This window comes from Seriola dumerili, unplaced genomic scaffold (genome assembly GCF_002260705.1).
Source record: "Seriola dumerili isolate Sdu_G_001 unplaced genomic scaffold, Sdu_1.0 BDQW01000003.1, whole genome shotgun sequence".
Classification (NCBI taxonomy): Eukaryota; Metazoa; Chordata; class Actinopteri; order Carangiformes; family Carangidae; genus Seriola; species Seriola dumerili.
Window position 1 is genome coordinate 15,323,408 of NW_019174258.1, and position 15,313 is coordinate 15,338,720.

The 15,313-nt window shown below is 38.8% G+C and overlaps 1 protein-coding gene across 1 annotated transcript in view; it reads left to right on the forward strand.

The window, feature by feature from the left end:
- Positions 1 to 14,194, forward strand: part of cd81 (CD81 molecule) — a 33,588-nt gene extending 19,394 nt beyond the window's left edge. Inside the window, exons 3-8 of the mRNA XM_022743795.1 lie at positions 5,481 to 5,578; positions 6,072 to 6,146; positions 7,328 to 7,447; positions 8,509 to 8,607; positions 10,935 to 11,018; positions 12,947 to 14,194. Coding sequence (XP_022599516.1) covers positions 5,481 to 5,578; positions 6,072 to 6,146; positions 7,328 to 7,447; positions 8,509 to 8,607; positions 10,935 to 11,018; positions 12,947 to 13,009 — 539 coding nt within the window. The 3' untranslated portion in view covers positions 13,010 to 14,194. The remainder of the gene's footprint in view (positions 1 to 5,480; positions 5,579 to 6,071; positions 6,147 to 7,327; positions 7,448 to 8,508; positions 8,608 to 10,934; positions 11,019 to 12,946) is intronic.
- The last annotated feature ends 1,119 nt before the right edge of the window (positions 14,195 to 15,313 follow it).

A 15,313-nucleotide genomic window follows, 5' to 3' on the forward strand; every position in this document is an offset into this window, starting at 1 on the left:
ATATTTTCATGAAGTGTGCACATGTGTGTTGTGCAGTGCATTTATTGCAACTGCATCCTCAATTTTACAACATATCACCTCCAGAATCTAAATAATCTCTGAATCGATGTTGGTAACATTAGAACAAATCATTTAGGAGTTAATTGCTACTATAGATTTCAGTGAAGCAAAGATGAATCACTTACAGCAGGATGTCCTGCAAAAAAAATGATTTTTGAAAATTTGATCAGCCCAGTTTCACCTGCTGAAGGGAACATGACCAGAGATCATTTCATATTAATTTAAAAAAAAAAAATGTGCCGTCAGTAATGAAAGACTGTGGAACGAGCATCTGAAAATGTGCACCAGATTTATCAGTGACGCTTTCTGAGAGTTTATTTATCAAATGGACTTTAACAACACAATTTTATAAAATGTGTAACTCAAAATAAAAAGTAATAACTTTCATGAGGCTTGGTCCAGACTTTATCTGTGAACCTTCGTGAAAAATCTAATTAGAAATCCTCCATGAAACACCACCTCTTTTCCACTGTATTCAATCCAATCTGACGTCAGAGTTTCTGATGTAATACACGTCTGGACCGGTGAATAAATAGTAACCTTCCAAAATAAAACAGGGAACAGGAAGCAGCAGAAAGGAAGGCTTCGCTGTATAATAAACAATAGTCGGATGACTTCAGCAGCTAAAGTAAATGCGTGTGGATAAAACATGTGGAGCCACATTGTTTTATTGGCTTAATCATCTGAGGGAAATTCCACCTGTCCATTCAGTATGTTATTTGCAGGAGATGAACAAACACAGTTGGCTGAATTTCAAGAACATAGGTGGCGGTAGTTAGTGTACAGTATGTAAAGCTCATTGTAAAGGACAAGTAGGATTTGATGAATCTCTAGTAAATAAAAGTATACAACAAAATTAATTAAATTAAATGATATTAATTGCCCTCAATATCTGACCACTTGTAAACATGTGACTGAAGCTCCATACTTAGGTCACATGATGAAAACCATTCGTCATATCCATGACGAATGGGCAAACTGCATCCCCCCAGGAAGACTGTGACATGTGCAGTAAAAGTGGACCTTGAGTTAAGATTTTCTTTCTTTTTTTGTGAATGAAACGCAGTAAATTTGTGGTTCATTATATATTGCAAGTGAAAATATTAATTTTCCACCTCTTCAGTATTGTGATTTAACCATGCCAGCAGCATCGTGGCTCTGGGGAAATCAGAAATCAGAAATCTGTTGTTTTCCCACTTCAGGTCAGAGTGCAATATCTTCATATTTTGAAATATTCCAAAATGTTGAATAAACTGATTTGGAGTTTTGTACAGACATTCATGGCATCTAGATTGGTTGGTTTGGTTAATGCCACCAGCAAGTCAAAGCTGGAGTGGAACCAAATGTGGTCCAGACATTTTGCTTCCCAGAAGATAAACTGTAATAACTTTGTTGATCTCTTGACTAATGTTAGTGCCAACAGGTCAGAATTTAAAAAGTGTATCTGATACTTTAGTTTATGACTAAAATACCTGCAAAATGATTGACTTCAGCTGTACTTTTGTTTATCTGCTAAATCTAGAAGGTGGGCATATTACCTGCTTTACAGCAGCATGCCATTGTGAGCATGTTAGCATGCTGTCACCACTGCGCCTGAGTATATTCTAGCCTCAAAGAGCTGATAGCATGGCTCAGAGTTTAGTTCGTTTCCAGCCTCAGTGAAGCTCCGTGAAGATCAGGGTGTACAACAAACAAACAAACAAGTTCATGTGATATGTGTGTTTTAAACAGCGATGCACTAAAAGGCAGGGTGAGACGTCTGCAGTAATAGGGAGGGGCAAGAAGTGATGAGTAATACAAAGATAATTCTAGCAAACTTTTGCAGTTTTTTTTTATTTGTCCGTATCACACGTGTCTGATGGAACCAGTATGCTCCTAGTCTAATAACTTACGCTTGATTAAACACAACCTGCAAGTCTGTTTTCCTTCGTTTTAAGTGTGTAACTTCATTAATTATGTACTGGGCTCTGTAATCCTGAAAGACTGGTGACCTACGCTTAGTCCAGTGCCTGAACGCGCACAGATGAGACAGTGACACTCCTGTTGCTTTCACTACACCTCCTGATGATGCTGCACTTGCTGGGAGAAAAGTCCAACCTCAGGATGGTGTAGGGAGCGAGAGTTTAAAGCTTACCACAAGAACACTTACACCTTAAGGAGGAATAAAGATTAAAACCTAACACTAATAGCAATGTAATGCTAAGTAGTTTAGGATTTCTTATTGCTACCTCTTTATATTTGTAGCCCTGAAATTTGAGAAGACATTGACACGTCTCATGGCAAAGCTGTAACAGGGAGAGTCTTGTAATCAATCAGACGAATAAAAGCAGGAGAAAATTAAATCAAGACAGACAGGAGGAGAGATTTAAGTAAATGAAATTATTGAGAGCATAATTTTGAAGGAGCAAATGTATTACACAGAGAGGACAGATGGGTGGTGGTGTAGCAAGAGAGGGAGACACTGAGATTGCCAAACAGCGTCGCAGGATGACTGTGTCAGACCAGAGAGCCACAATACCAGAGATTGAGAGAGCACTTGGTCAGTCGCCAACATATCAATTTAGAAATTAGCTTTAGTGTGTGTGTGTGTGTGTGTGTGTGGGTAGAAGAGGGGTGGGGGATGGGGTATACGAAGTACAGGACCAGTTAGTGGTCCAGAATCAAATTATGTCTGAAGCTACATTATGTCTGAGCCTGAGTACAGGGAGCCGCATTCTCAACCTGATACGGCACAGTCAGACCGTGGGAGACTGACCCGCTTCTCACTGACATCAGTGTGTACTTCAGGTTTTCAGTGTTTGTCCTGCTGACATCAGTGTTTGTCTGGCAAAAAAATATTTAGTCTGATAAAGTAGAGGTGTGTATTTTGTTATTCATGTAGAACAAAAGTGCTTAATGTTATTAGATAACCAATTTTTCCTCTGTCGCAGTCGTGTGTATCTCTGAGGAACATCGTAAGAATCAATAGTGAAGATGTAACTCGGAAATTAACCAGTTAGATGTTGCTTTTAATGCTAAGTAAGCATGAGAATCCCAACTCACGATCCAAACCAGACAGTCAGCTGGCTAGATAGGTAGCATGTGAGGCCAAACCATGTGTTACACTGAATAAAAGATGAGGGTTGTTATTGTGCCTGTCTACTTTGTTCATAGCAGCAGCCTCTAGCTGCTTGATCCAGAACTACAATGACACTGTTGTTCCTCTGGCTAACAGGAGTTACCTGGATAAACTTAGTGCTGTTGTAGAGTGTGTTTGCTTTAATAGAGGCAGAAAACGTGATGTGGTGATGACTAGTGTCAATACCAATACAATACCACTATCAGTATTGTCAGGAAAAATGCAATTATTTTAAAAAAAAACAGACTTTTGAGGGCATAAAATGAATATATTATTATAAAAATATATTTTATGCAATTCATCCATGTGATTATATGTGTCATAATTACTTGTTTATCTAATATTGAACACTTACGGGTGTGTGAGCGACTGAGTGAGCGTTGAACGACCGGTCGGCCGGCCGAACAACTTTCCCCATGGGTCGTTGGTATTTCAAAATGTAGTGACACAAACAAGCAGTGTTGACAACATAGATACTTTTTTGAAAAAAGCCATTAAAGTGCTCTGAAATCTAACAACAAAAGCACTAATGATAAATCTAGAGACATTTTTGACAAACCTTAGCTACTTCCCACAGAAGAGCGAGAGTCCCGCCTCTCTCTGTGTCTCCCCTGGTAAGTGAGGCGGAGCAGCAGTTTGTTACCCACACAGTGGCTGCGCACCATGTGAGATACAAAGCAAGACAGATAGTCCGTCTCTTCTAACTTTCTCTCTGAGTGATGATTTTACAGTAAATCAAGCTGAAGTCACAGCTCAGTCTTTGTCTTTGACTAGTGTGTTCTGTGATTTTGTCAGATGACGTCGTGGATTTTAGCAACAGCTCGAAGGGGCCGCTGCGTAACATGTAGTCTTAATGAGCCACATTTCAGCCACCTTTTCAAACTTGTTGCGTTGCCATGACAACAGAAACAAAGAGACATGCCAATAAGAACAGCTTTATTGGGAATTCAGCTGTAAATATGACCTGATAATGTCAGTTGTTTACGGTGGTTCCACAACAGTTTTCAACTACATCGTCAATCACTGACCATACGCGGCCCAGTCATATACTAAGTTTTGACCTGGTCTTGTTTGTATATTGTTGAGGTGTTGTTGAAGCATCACTTGTTAGAGTAACGGAGCATGAAAATTAGCCCCAACATTTTAGTTCAAGGAGCTCTTAGATTCACATTTCTGTTTTCATCATGGGCGTGTTTGTTTATTTAGTTTGTGGAAGCATCACTAGTCTTCAGCTAATGCTAATATCTCACATTCCTGAGCCTTTGATCTGCACAGGAATGCATCACCAATTGGCAGTTTACTTCTCAAATGTGTCCTCACATTAAACAGCATTAACACAGTGTTAAAAACCAGAGTAATCACTGTAATAAATGATCTCACTCAAACACTCTGCTTGTAGATTTTTTCTTCATGTTGACTGCAGTGAATGGAAACTAAACAGCTTTAAACCCAGTTAACAATGTAGCAGCGCAGTCATTTATATTTATAGGAGTAAAACTTGCAGAAACAGCAGATTGGTCTTCAGAGAAAGAACAAACCAGAAGTGATTTTCTGTGGATTTCTCAATAAAGTTTCTACTGAACAAATTCAGAGAGAATAAATATTTTATGACTTCTCTATTTGTGCTTTGAATTTATATTTAAAACCACCAAATATTTCAAGTATAATCATGTTTCTCCTCTACAATCCCATCTTTCCATCCTGCTTAAAAAAAAAAAAAAAGAAAGAAAAAGTAAACTGCTCAGCTTGGGGTTTACAACCACACACCTCCCGAGATTAACACAAAGCAGACAAATGACTGTCCCTGAAGAGACCGTTGAGCACATTAACACACATCTCTCTTTCCACGCTGCACCCCTGCCTCCATCCTCAATAAAGTCAAATATTTATCTCCAGGCATCTGACAGTTTAACCAAGAAAACATATGGACGTCTCTACAGATACTGTGATGTAAGTGTGTGTGTGCGAGGAGAGGAGGGAGCAAGTGCAGGATCTGTTTCACGCCCTGGATGAAAAACAGCGTTGTTGAATTATGGAGCAGGAGCTTTGTACAAGAAAACAAAAAACAGCTTCCTGTGAACATGACTCATTGCTTTCTACTGGCATTGCACCCCCTGTTGCCCATCAGATGTTATTGCATGCATGTAGCTCTTAAAGGGAAACTACAAAAAGTGATTTGTTATTCATTGTTTATATTAAGTATGCTGAGTATCCATGCAGCTGTCTTATTTAAACATGTTAATGTATGTGTGTTGCCATGGATACTAATCAATCAATCTATACTGTCTGTCTGTTTGTCCAGGTGTCCACATCCTGATTGCTGTCGGCGCTGTGATGATGGTGGTCGGTTTCCTCGGTTGCTATGGTGCCATCCAGGAGTCTCAGTGTCTGTTGGGAACTGTGAGTCACAGTCACATTTAAAGGTCCCTGTGGGGTTTGAGACCTCTGTGGAGCTGTATGACGATGAGTGGGGTCATGATTTTGTTTATGTCATGGCCATGACACGATACGCAGTCCTGCCAGTGATTTCACACCGTTACACTGATCAACGTGTGACGGTGCTGTGTCGAGATTAGCTGCAGTACATCAGCAAAGGCAGAGAAGAATAAGACTGTAAGACAGTGAACACTGATGTAAACAATGTAGGATTTAATTACTTTAAAAAATCTGCTTTGTATTTGTTTTATGAGAAATGAAATGACACATTTGTTAGACCTCAAAGATACACAGAGCGTTTTGTTGAGTAACATGTGACATGTGTTTGTTTACAAGAGACGCAGGGCTCCTATAACTTATAAAACCTTATTCTGTCTCATTATGTAATCATGTAAAACCTCAGTAAGCTAAATCCTTAAATGGAGCAGTTATCTGACGTCTCTGTCCTCTCCTGCAGTTCTTCGCCTGCCTGGTCATCCTGTTCGCCTGCGAAGTGGCAGCTGGAATCTGGGGCTTCATGCACAGAGACACAGTAAGACTGCAAACATACACTAGAGGAGATAGACATGTAACATTGAGCCTAAAAGTACAGTAGATACAGTGGCTTCAGAAAGTTTTCTGACTCTTTTTACATTTAAATGTGTTCTAGATTTACATTTGAATGGATAAAATTGCCATTTTTGTCCATCAGTCTACACTCAGTGATCCACAGTGAAAACATGTTTTTGGAAATTTTAACACATTTATTAAAATCAAAAACTGAAATCAACTGAAAAGTTTTCAAACCCTTAATTCAGTACTTTGTAGATACCTCTTTTAGGCTGCATTCATCCTTCCCACAAAGCCCTCATTCTCCCAGTCCCTGCTGCTGACTTTGGCTTTAGAAATGGTTTTATACCCTCACCCTGATCTATGCGCTGACACAATCTTATCATGGAGGTCTACAGAGAGTTCCTCGGACTTAATGGTTTAGGATTTGTCCTGACATACAGTGTGAATTGTGGGACCTTATATACATAGCTGTGTGCCTGTCTGAACTATGTCCAATCAGTGCAGTTTGCCACAGGTGGACTAGAATCAAGTTCTAGACACATCACATTCATTTAATAAATGAAAGCAAACAGGAAGCACATGGTCAATTTACTTTTGTAAATGTGAGGTTTCAGTAAAAAACATGTTTTCAGTTCTTTGTGGGTTATTGAGTGCAGACTGATTTTATCCATGTAAAATTAAATCTACAACACAGTAAAGTGCAAGAAGAGAAAAGGTGTGAATAGTTTCTGAAGCCATTTTAAATCTACAGGATATGTATAGGTCCTGAAGTTGAGGTTAGATATCGTATTATGAAACAAAGGCTTCAAAAAGTCTGGTTTGTATATGGTGTTTTCAGATATCCTGGATTATTATGCCTGAATTATGAAAGAACCCTTAATCAAACTTTTATGATATCAGACAGACTTGTCTGGAAGATTAGTCATGGAAAATGAAAAACCGTGTGAGTTTTCATTCTGTATCAAGCAGGAAAAAAGTTGTTGAATGATATGTTTGGGTTGATTTATCATATTGGACGCTGCATCGCCTTGACCATGCTGAAATGATATATTGTCTGAATGCCCTGTTACTCTTTCTTGAAAGTCATTTGATGTTTGTCATTTTTTCTGAGCAGACACGTATGAGTTTGAGCTTGTACTCAGTTCCTTGTTACTGTTCCAGGTGTCAAAGGAGATGATCACCTTCTATGACTCTGCATATGACAAGGCCATGACACAAAGCCTCACTGACCCGAACAACAAGAAGACTGCTACCACTGTGCTCAAGGTCTTCCATGAGACGGTATGAACAAACACTATACATTTATATTTTTAAAGATATAAGTTATAATAAATTATATTAAATTAAATATATATTTTCATTGATTTACAAAACCATCAACTCAGGTCTTGAGGTCTATTTTATGTGTCTAAATATAAATAGCAAAAACCTTGCAAGACTTGTAAGGGCTGGGACCCTTCAGCAGAGCAGCAGGTGTGCAAGTGACCTAGATACATATCAAGTGTAATACATGCACCTCACCACAAGGCAGAGCTGTGCTGAATACAGACACTCGCTGTCGCAACAATAGTCACACAGTCAAGATTTCGTGTTTCAATGTGGCATGAGTTTTTCCCACATTAACAGTTCCCCTTCAATCCATTAACCTTTTTACTTGTGAATATACGTATATCTAACACTGGTATTGATCTGTACCTCAGGGCTCCATTTATTTTCAGGGGCACTATTATTTTTCTTTAAAGAAATAACATTGATTTATTAGAATTTTAGCATAATATCCAATATAAAGCCAGTATCTACTATCTGAGGCCTTTCAAAGCTCCTGGTGAACCTATCTATGTTCTTGCTGCTTTTTTTTCTAAAATTACAAACAACAAAAAATTGAAAAATATCTACAACTCTAAATCAGCTGAAATCTGTAGGCTGTGAAGACAGAAACAGTTCCAAGTGGCAGCCTGATCAATGTTCAAAGACATAAGACTAGGACTTTAAGGTCCATATTTTCCTTTTCTCCTGTGTTGTATTTGAAGTGTTGATCCATAAGAAGATATATTTGTGGTTTTAAGAACCAAAAACCATCTCAGTGTAGTTTTACATCTCCTCTCTCAGGCTTCTCTCTGGAGCTCTAGTAACAACAGGTCGATGAGCCAATCAGAAGAGAGGAGGCTCTGAGCCTCTTCTCTTGTGATTGGCTCACTGTTTTCTGAGTGGTCCAATAAAAATATAGCAGATTTCAGGTAAACACTCAGAGAAACCAAATCCTGCAAGGTTGGATGGAGTTGGAGTAAAATTAGCAAGGATCACATGTACAGCATGTTCACGGTGTTGTTTTTGTATTTCAGCTGAACTGCTGTGGTAAAGGCCTGGGGACCTCTATTCTGACAAGCTTCACAGACGCATTCAGCATAACCGACCTCTGCCCCAGCGGCTCACAAAAAGTTGTAAGTGTGATTGTCCATCGCGACAGTGTTGTCACCACTTTCATGCAACAACAGCCCCGGGCCAGACTGTGGACAGAAAGCAACACTGGCATTTTAGATTAAATATTAAAGGTGAAGGAGGGTTGTACAGCACCACGTCATCACGCTGGTGTGTTCCTCAACCTTTCCATTGGGAGCCTGATATGCAGACGCAGATAAAAAAAACAAATGGATTTGAAATTCAGCTGAATTTGTTCATTATTTGGAACCAACACAATGCTCTTAAAAATACAATAAATGCTCACCTTTCACATAAACACCAGACACCTTTACAGCTCTCAGTGGTCATGAACCTTTTCTGAAGAACGGACCTTCCACAAAGCAGACATCTTGTCTTGTCAAAGCACAGCTGGAGCTAATAACAGTAAAGACTGCTCTGTTCCTTTTAGATGTACCAGTAAGTTATGTCAGAAACAATAGTTCAACAGGGAAATTCACATTCTTGCTGAGAACCAGATGAGGAGATTGATACCACTCCCATCAGTACAGAGCTGGAGCCATTAGACGAATCATTACTGATTTTCTCTGGATTAAACAAACAAGATAAAATGTGTTAATCAGTGTGAACGATGCTGTTGAGGTACGGCTGATGCATTTTGTAACTTTGGACAGAGCCAAGCTGCTTCCCTTGACTTCCAGTCTTTATGCTAAGATAAAATCTGGCTCCAGGTCCGCACTTAAAGCACCGGAATGAGAGTGGTTTCAATCTTCTCCTCTAACTCTCAGCAAGAAAGAGGAAAAACATAATGTCAAACTGTGTAATGTTGTCAGTTACACATGTTTGCAAGTCAAAAATGTCTGCTATGAGAAAGGTCTACAGGGTCAGGGGCCTGAAAAGGTTGAGAAACCGTGATGAAAATAAGTGGTGTATAATCCAACAAAATGTGTGATGTAGATGAATAGATAACTTAAGTTTCTTCTTACTCAGCAAATTAAACAAACAAGCCAGAGAATATTTGTCTTCATTTATAGATTTATTGTAAATGATGAAATTACTTTTATCAGTGATAAGAAATATCATGCTTGTCTTGGCAGCCATCTTTATCCCAATTTTACACAGGAAAAGCTGAAAGAAAAATCGCATTTTTCATTTATTGTCACTGTGTGTTCAGTTTTAAACAGATTTCAGAACTTTTACATCATTTCATCTGCAGACTCCGTATAATTTTCACAGCATTTAAACAATCACTGCAGGTATTTTGAGAGGGAATTGATTCATAATTTATCATTGTTTACACTGAAGCAAAGATTATAAAAGCTTATAAACCTTCGACCCTTGAGACCAAACTTCACATGCCTGATCTTAGTTTCAGAGAAAAAAACAGTCAATTATAAGATATAAACTTATCTTTTAGCAGCACGTAGAGACTGAATGACCCAAGACTCAGAACTAACATCCAAACAGGTTCAGCAAATTTGCTTACAGTAGCTTAAACTGAATTTGATTTACAAGTATTTATGTGAAATTGACCTGAACAACACAACTATACAAAATGTTTAACTCCAAACTGGAAGAGTATCAAAAAAAGAAGTGCTCACCTTCCCGTGGCGCAGTCCAGACTTTTCATGTGTGAACTTTTGTGAAGTTTAAAGGAGCTATTTGTAAGTTTTGCTAGTGTTACATACAACATTAGCATTAGCAGCTTTTTACTTACCACTCTAGAAGAAACGTTGTGAGTTCAGCATCAAACTTCATTCCTTTACTCACCAACAGCTGTCTCCAGTGCTGGAAATCAAACCTTTTGTTTGGCCTCTATTTCTATCGCTTTTTTTCTTCAACTGAAGTTAGCATGCTAACCAGCTAGCCCTGATGCAGCCGGACCATCTTGTCACTTTCTAATACCAAGTGACTGTAGTGTCCAGAGTGCTTGGGTTCCAGCAGTTGTGGTGCTTGGAACAATAATAATAATATTAATAATAACAATAATTTCTTCTATTCTATACCTTGGTCTGACATCAACACTCAAAAATTACCCAGATTTTTAAGTGGTGAATCTGCCTTCATGGTCATTGTAAACTACATATGTCCTGTGTGAGAACAGAACAGGCATAGCAACAGTTACTAATGTGATAGGGCTTTGTAAACAGTCTGTTAAAGATGTCAACAATTATGGTGCTGTGCTCTTGCCCTAAACTCTGATTATAGCCCTGAGTGAAAACTGGTCACTGGAATAACTGTGGAATATAACTTAGATAGTAATTAGCCAGAGTCAGATATGGAACATCAACATGATACTGTTGTTCTGAAGCTGATTTAAATTAATGTCTTGATGTTTTTTCCTTTGCAGAATTGCCACCACAGGATCAACGAGTTGTTCTCAGATAAGATTTATCTGATTGGTATCGCCGCTCTGGTGGTTGCAGTTATTATGGTGAGAATTTGAAGCAGCACATCACATAAGTAACAAACCTTTCAATAACACAGTGTATTTCTTCCTTTAATTTATCCAAAAGCAAACAGGTACATACTGCATACCATAACACAGGGCACAAGATATTGTGTGTGAGATTGTGTGCCATGGCAACATTAAATCCAGATCTGTTGTATTTAACCACCACCACGTGTTGTGTAGTCATGGCAGTGGATGTGTGCAATAAATAAGTGATTATTAGTAAAATGTATAAAACAGATAATATGTATACATTCATGCTGGTTCAGCTGCATCACTTACCTAAAAGACAAGACAAGTGTAGTTAATGACTCATATTTCTTTATAGCACAGCTGAGTAATTGTTGTTCAGTCGTTTGTTTACTATTTCTAAGTAATGTTACCAAGACTGCATTTTAAAGAAAAAAAACATGGCAGCAAAGGAGAGAGACCAACAGATAATTCAGAGCTGCCAGGCCCAAGTTTGTCTTCGTAAAGAGTAACAGTTTAAATATAACTTTATTAACTGAATCATTTAGACTGTTTGAGCCTTCACATCTGTAATATGTTCATAGCACCAAAGTATCACAAGGGTGCTCACATCTGTCCCTTCTTGACTTGTTTTTTTTGACCAGAATGTTTGATTTCCATTATCATTTCGTCAATTTAAGTACTTTAGTATTAACTTAAGTCAGCTTCCATGGAACATTTAACATGTTTATTCCTCAACTGGAGAAAAAATGTTTTGTGTTTGGTGTCTGTCTGTCTATTGGATATATGATGTTATGGCTCTATATTACAGGATGAGACTTGTGCTATTCTAAATCTTTAGCGTTGTCAACAGATCCCACAAAAAGATCAAAACCAACATGTTAGTCATTGATAAATACTTTCTGACTTCTCTACCCTGTCAATGACACTCAGCCTCATGCCAAGTGGTTCCTATGAAAGGGGTCACAAATAGTTTGATATTTCTTCCTAAAACAGCTGGTCACTGAGTTTTTAGCTAGCGTCACTGAAACAGGAGGAAATGGTACGTTTGGTTGGGGCTAATTTCAGTTCACATTTACATGTTTCTGGTAGCAGTGTGTGTGGGACTGAGTCAGAATAAACCACTTTTACAGGGAATTATGTGGTTTGACTGTTTCTTGCCAAACACCAGCTGGATACAGTCAGTCACTGAGTCATTGAGTTGTTCCTCAATAAATAGTTCTAGCATGTAACTCCCTCTAAAACCACACATTGTCAATTTTACATCACTGTTTGTAACAGATTAAAGCAAATAAGTGTTAATTAGTGACCTTTGGAGGTGTTGGTAGGTGTATTTTTAAAACGTGCTTCCAGTCTTTATGCAAGAAATGCCAAAATTAGAGAGATTAGAGAGAGTCAACCTGTTTCTTTAACTGTTAACTATTTCTTTGGATGGACCCCAAGCTGGTCTGGGGTAAAGGGGAGTAACAAAAGAGTAGTTTAGGAGCTTGAGGAGTCATATTATTCAGGTTTTCAAAGATTTATTGCCAAAACATGAAGCACAGTATAATTGGCCAAGGCCAAAATAACAAATGTAACTTCCCTAACTAGAAACAAAACCACAATACTGAAACTAAAACAAAAGAAAAGTTCACAGTACTAATCTCCTTAACAAAAGAAAGGGTTGAAATAAAATGGCAGCTCTCCCCTACAGGGCTCCTTGGCAGGGTTTACCAACTACAGTCAAATGAAATCATACAAACGGTAACCAATAACTGAAATTCAGCAAACAAAATGGTAACAAACAGCATGTTGCAGAGGGAGTGACCTCAGAGGTCTGGACCAATTAGCTGCAGGTCCTGAGATGCAACTAATAATCATGAGCTGAGGCCTACAGAGCCTGAGGAGCAGCCCAGTAAATCAGTTATCTAATCATCCTTCATGTCTGTGTCCACCCTCAGATCTTTGAGATGATCTTCAGCATGGTGTTGTGCTGTGGGATCCGCAACAGCCCCGTGTACTGAGGCGCCGGGCTGCCAGCGTCCTCGCCAATGAAGGAAGGACGACCTCTCCGTCTCGCTCACTTTTCTTTTCTTTTATAAGCAGGAACCGTCACATACTATTGCTTGCTGGATTTTAGTCGGCTCGTTGAGAAGACAACATAAACCATCCTCCATTGAGCGTTTTAATTACACTGTCAATGATTTTGTTTTTGTTAGTCACAGATGCTGTTATGCATATTTGACCAGTACTATCCTAACCTGATATGTAGATATTATATTACACTGTCACATTGAATTACTTCCACCAGTCCTGGTGCTCTAATCCTTTAGGGATTCATTAGTTGTTTACTGCCTCCTTGCCTATGAACATGCTCTTATATTCTTGGTTTTAAGGATGTTTTTTTTTCACTGTTTTATGTATAAACTGTATATAAATATATATTAACAGTGCTTTATGACTGCATGAGCATGGATACTACAGTAAATTCTCCTGTATTCTTCCTGCACTATGCTTATATGTCTTGCCCTAGACCGAACCAGATGATGGTGTATAAGACCGGCACTAGTGTTGGCCTCACCATGCTGCATAGAGGTGAACATACACAAACACACTTCCCCGTCCGACAGATCATTGTCTCGGTTCACATCCACATCAATGAGAGGATTTATACCATCTCTCATGTCTTTAGGCTAAATATGAAGCTACAGCTAGCAGGTGATTAGCTTAGTTTAGCAGAAAGACTAGAACAAAGGGGAAATGAGTGCTGGAAGTATTTTTCTCCGGGTGCAGTGACGTCTGGAGTCTTGTCATCTTGAGTTGGCAGGTGGAAAGTCGCACCAGGCCGAGAAATAGTTCCAGCAAGTCGCTCCCCTTAAGTGTTACCCATAATAATGCCAAACAGTCATATTCAACTCCCCATATTGTTACATTTGTCAGATTCACAATTGAATGGTGTTTTTCAGGGCTGTTGTATTAGATTAGATATTACAAGTGTTCATGCTTTTGTATCTGCTCCCTTCAACTTTATTGTGTAATAGTCTCAGACTACTAACTGCAGTGGTAATATTTGTAGTAGTAGAGGGCAGTGCAGTCACATGAAAACTGTTGATCTAAAATCAGACTTAAAGGTGCCATATTTTACACTTTTCCTGTGTTGTATTTGAAGTGTCGATCCATAAGAAGATATATTTGTGGTTTTAAGCCAAAAACCATCTCAATGTAGTTTTACATCTCCTCTCTCAGGCTTCTCTCTGGAGCTCTAGCAACAACAGGTCGGTGAGCCAATCAGAAGAGAGGAGGCTCTGACAGCTGAGAGCAGTCACTGTTTTGTTGTGACATCATAAAGTTACAGAAGTCCTGACAGCTCGTTATAAAGCTCATTTCTCAATTTCTCTGTGGACTGAGCGCTTTGATACTTTCACAGTATTAGTAACCTAGACCTGCTTCATAATCAAAACACACATGGAAATCTGACTTCATACAATATGGGACCTTTAACTGCTGCTTGAAGTTCCACCAATTAGAGAACTGCCATCTGGCAACTGAACATCCAGTGGGATTTTTTATTCCACTACAAAGGCTTGAAGTATTTGGTCCTGAGGTCTGTTCCTGCTAGATGCATCTGCCACTGACACTAACTCTTCAGCACTGCAACGCATCATAAACTCACACACTCACCGAAAATCTTGCCATCTTGTGTAACCTCCCATATTATCAGTGTTTGTCAACCAACTAAAAACCTTGTATTGTTAACATCTCTTACTTAAACTGAGAAACCGTAAAAGTGTCTTGTAATAGTTACAGCTCTGAAGTATTGTACTAATGAAAATAATGAAGGCTGTAAAAAGACAATGTATGCCTTTTTTTCTCTTTGTATTGTGATATCTTTGTCTGGTATGTCATCACAGGAGTCTGAACAGGAAGGGTGGAAGACTCTGTGCAAGTGGCAACTGAGAGGAAGTCGAACTGTCAATATATGTCAGTACATCAGCTGGTTTCTCCCCAGAAATCATTAAATAAAATATGACACCCATCAGTCCAGAATTCCCCAGTGATAAGGGCGATAGCTGTGTTTCTCTGTCCGTGTTGCTGCCTTTTCAATTTTGGTAACTGACAGTCAGGAGCCACTGCCATTTAAATCTCAACCCATCACTACTCTCTAGACTTCGGTTTGCCCAAATATAAAGGGATTAAATGTATTTTACAAATAAACAGTCAGGTGGTCTCGTCTTTTTCTTTGGGAATCCTAACCGAAACAAATGAAATGTAAACCTACAGACCTACTTCTTGCACCTCAAGGTGATAGGGATAAAAGAAACAGCAAA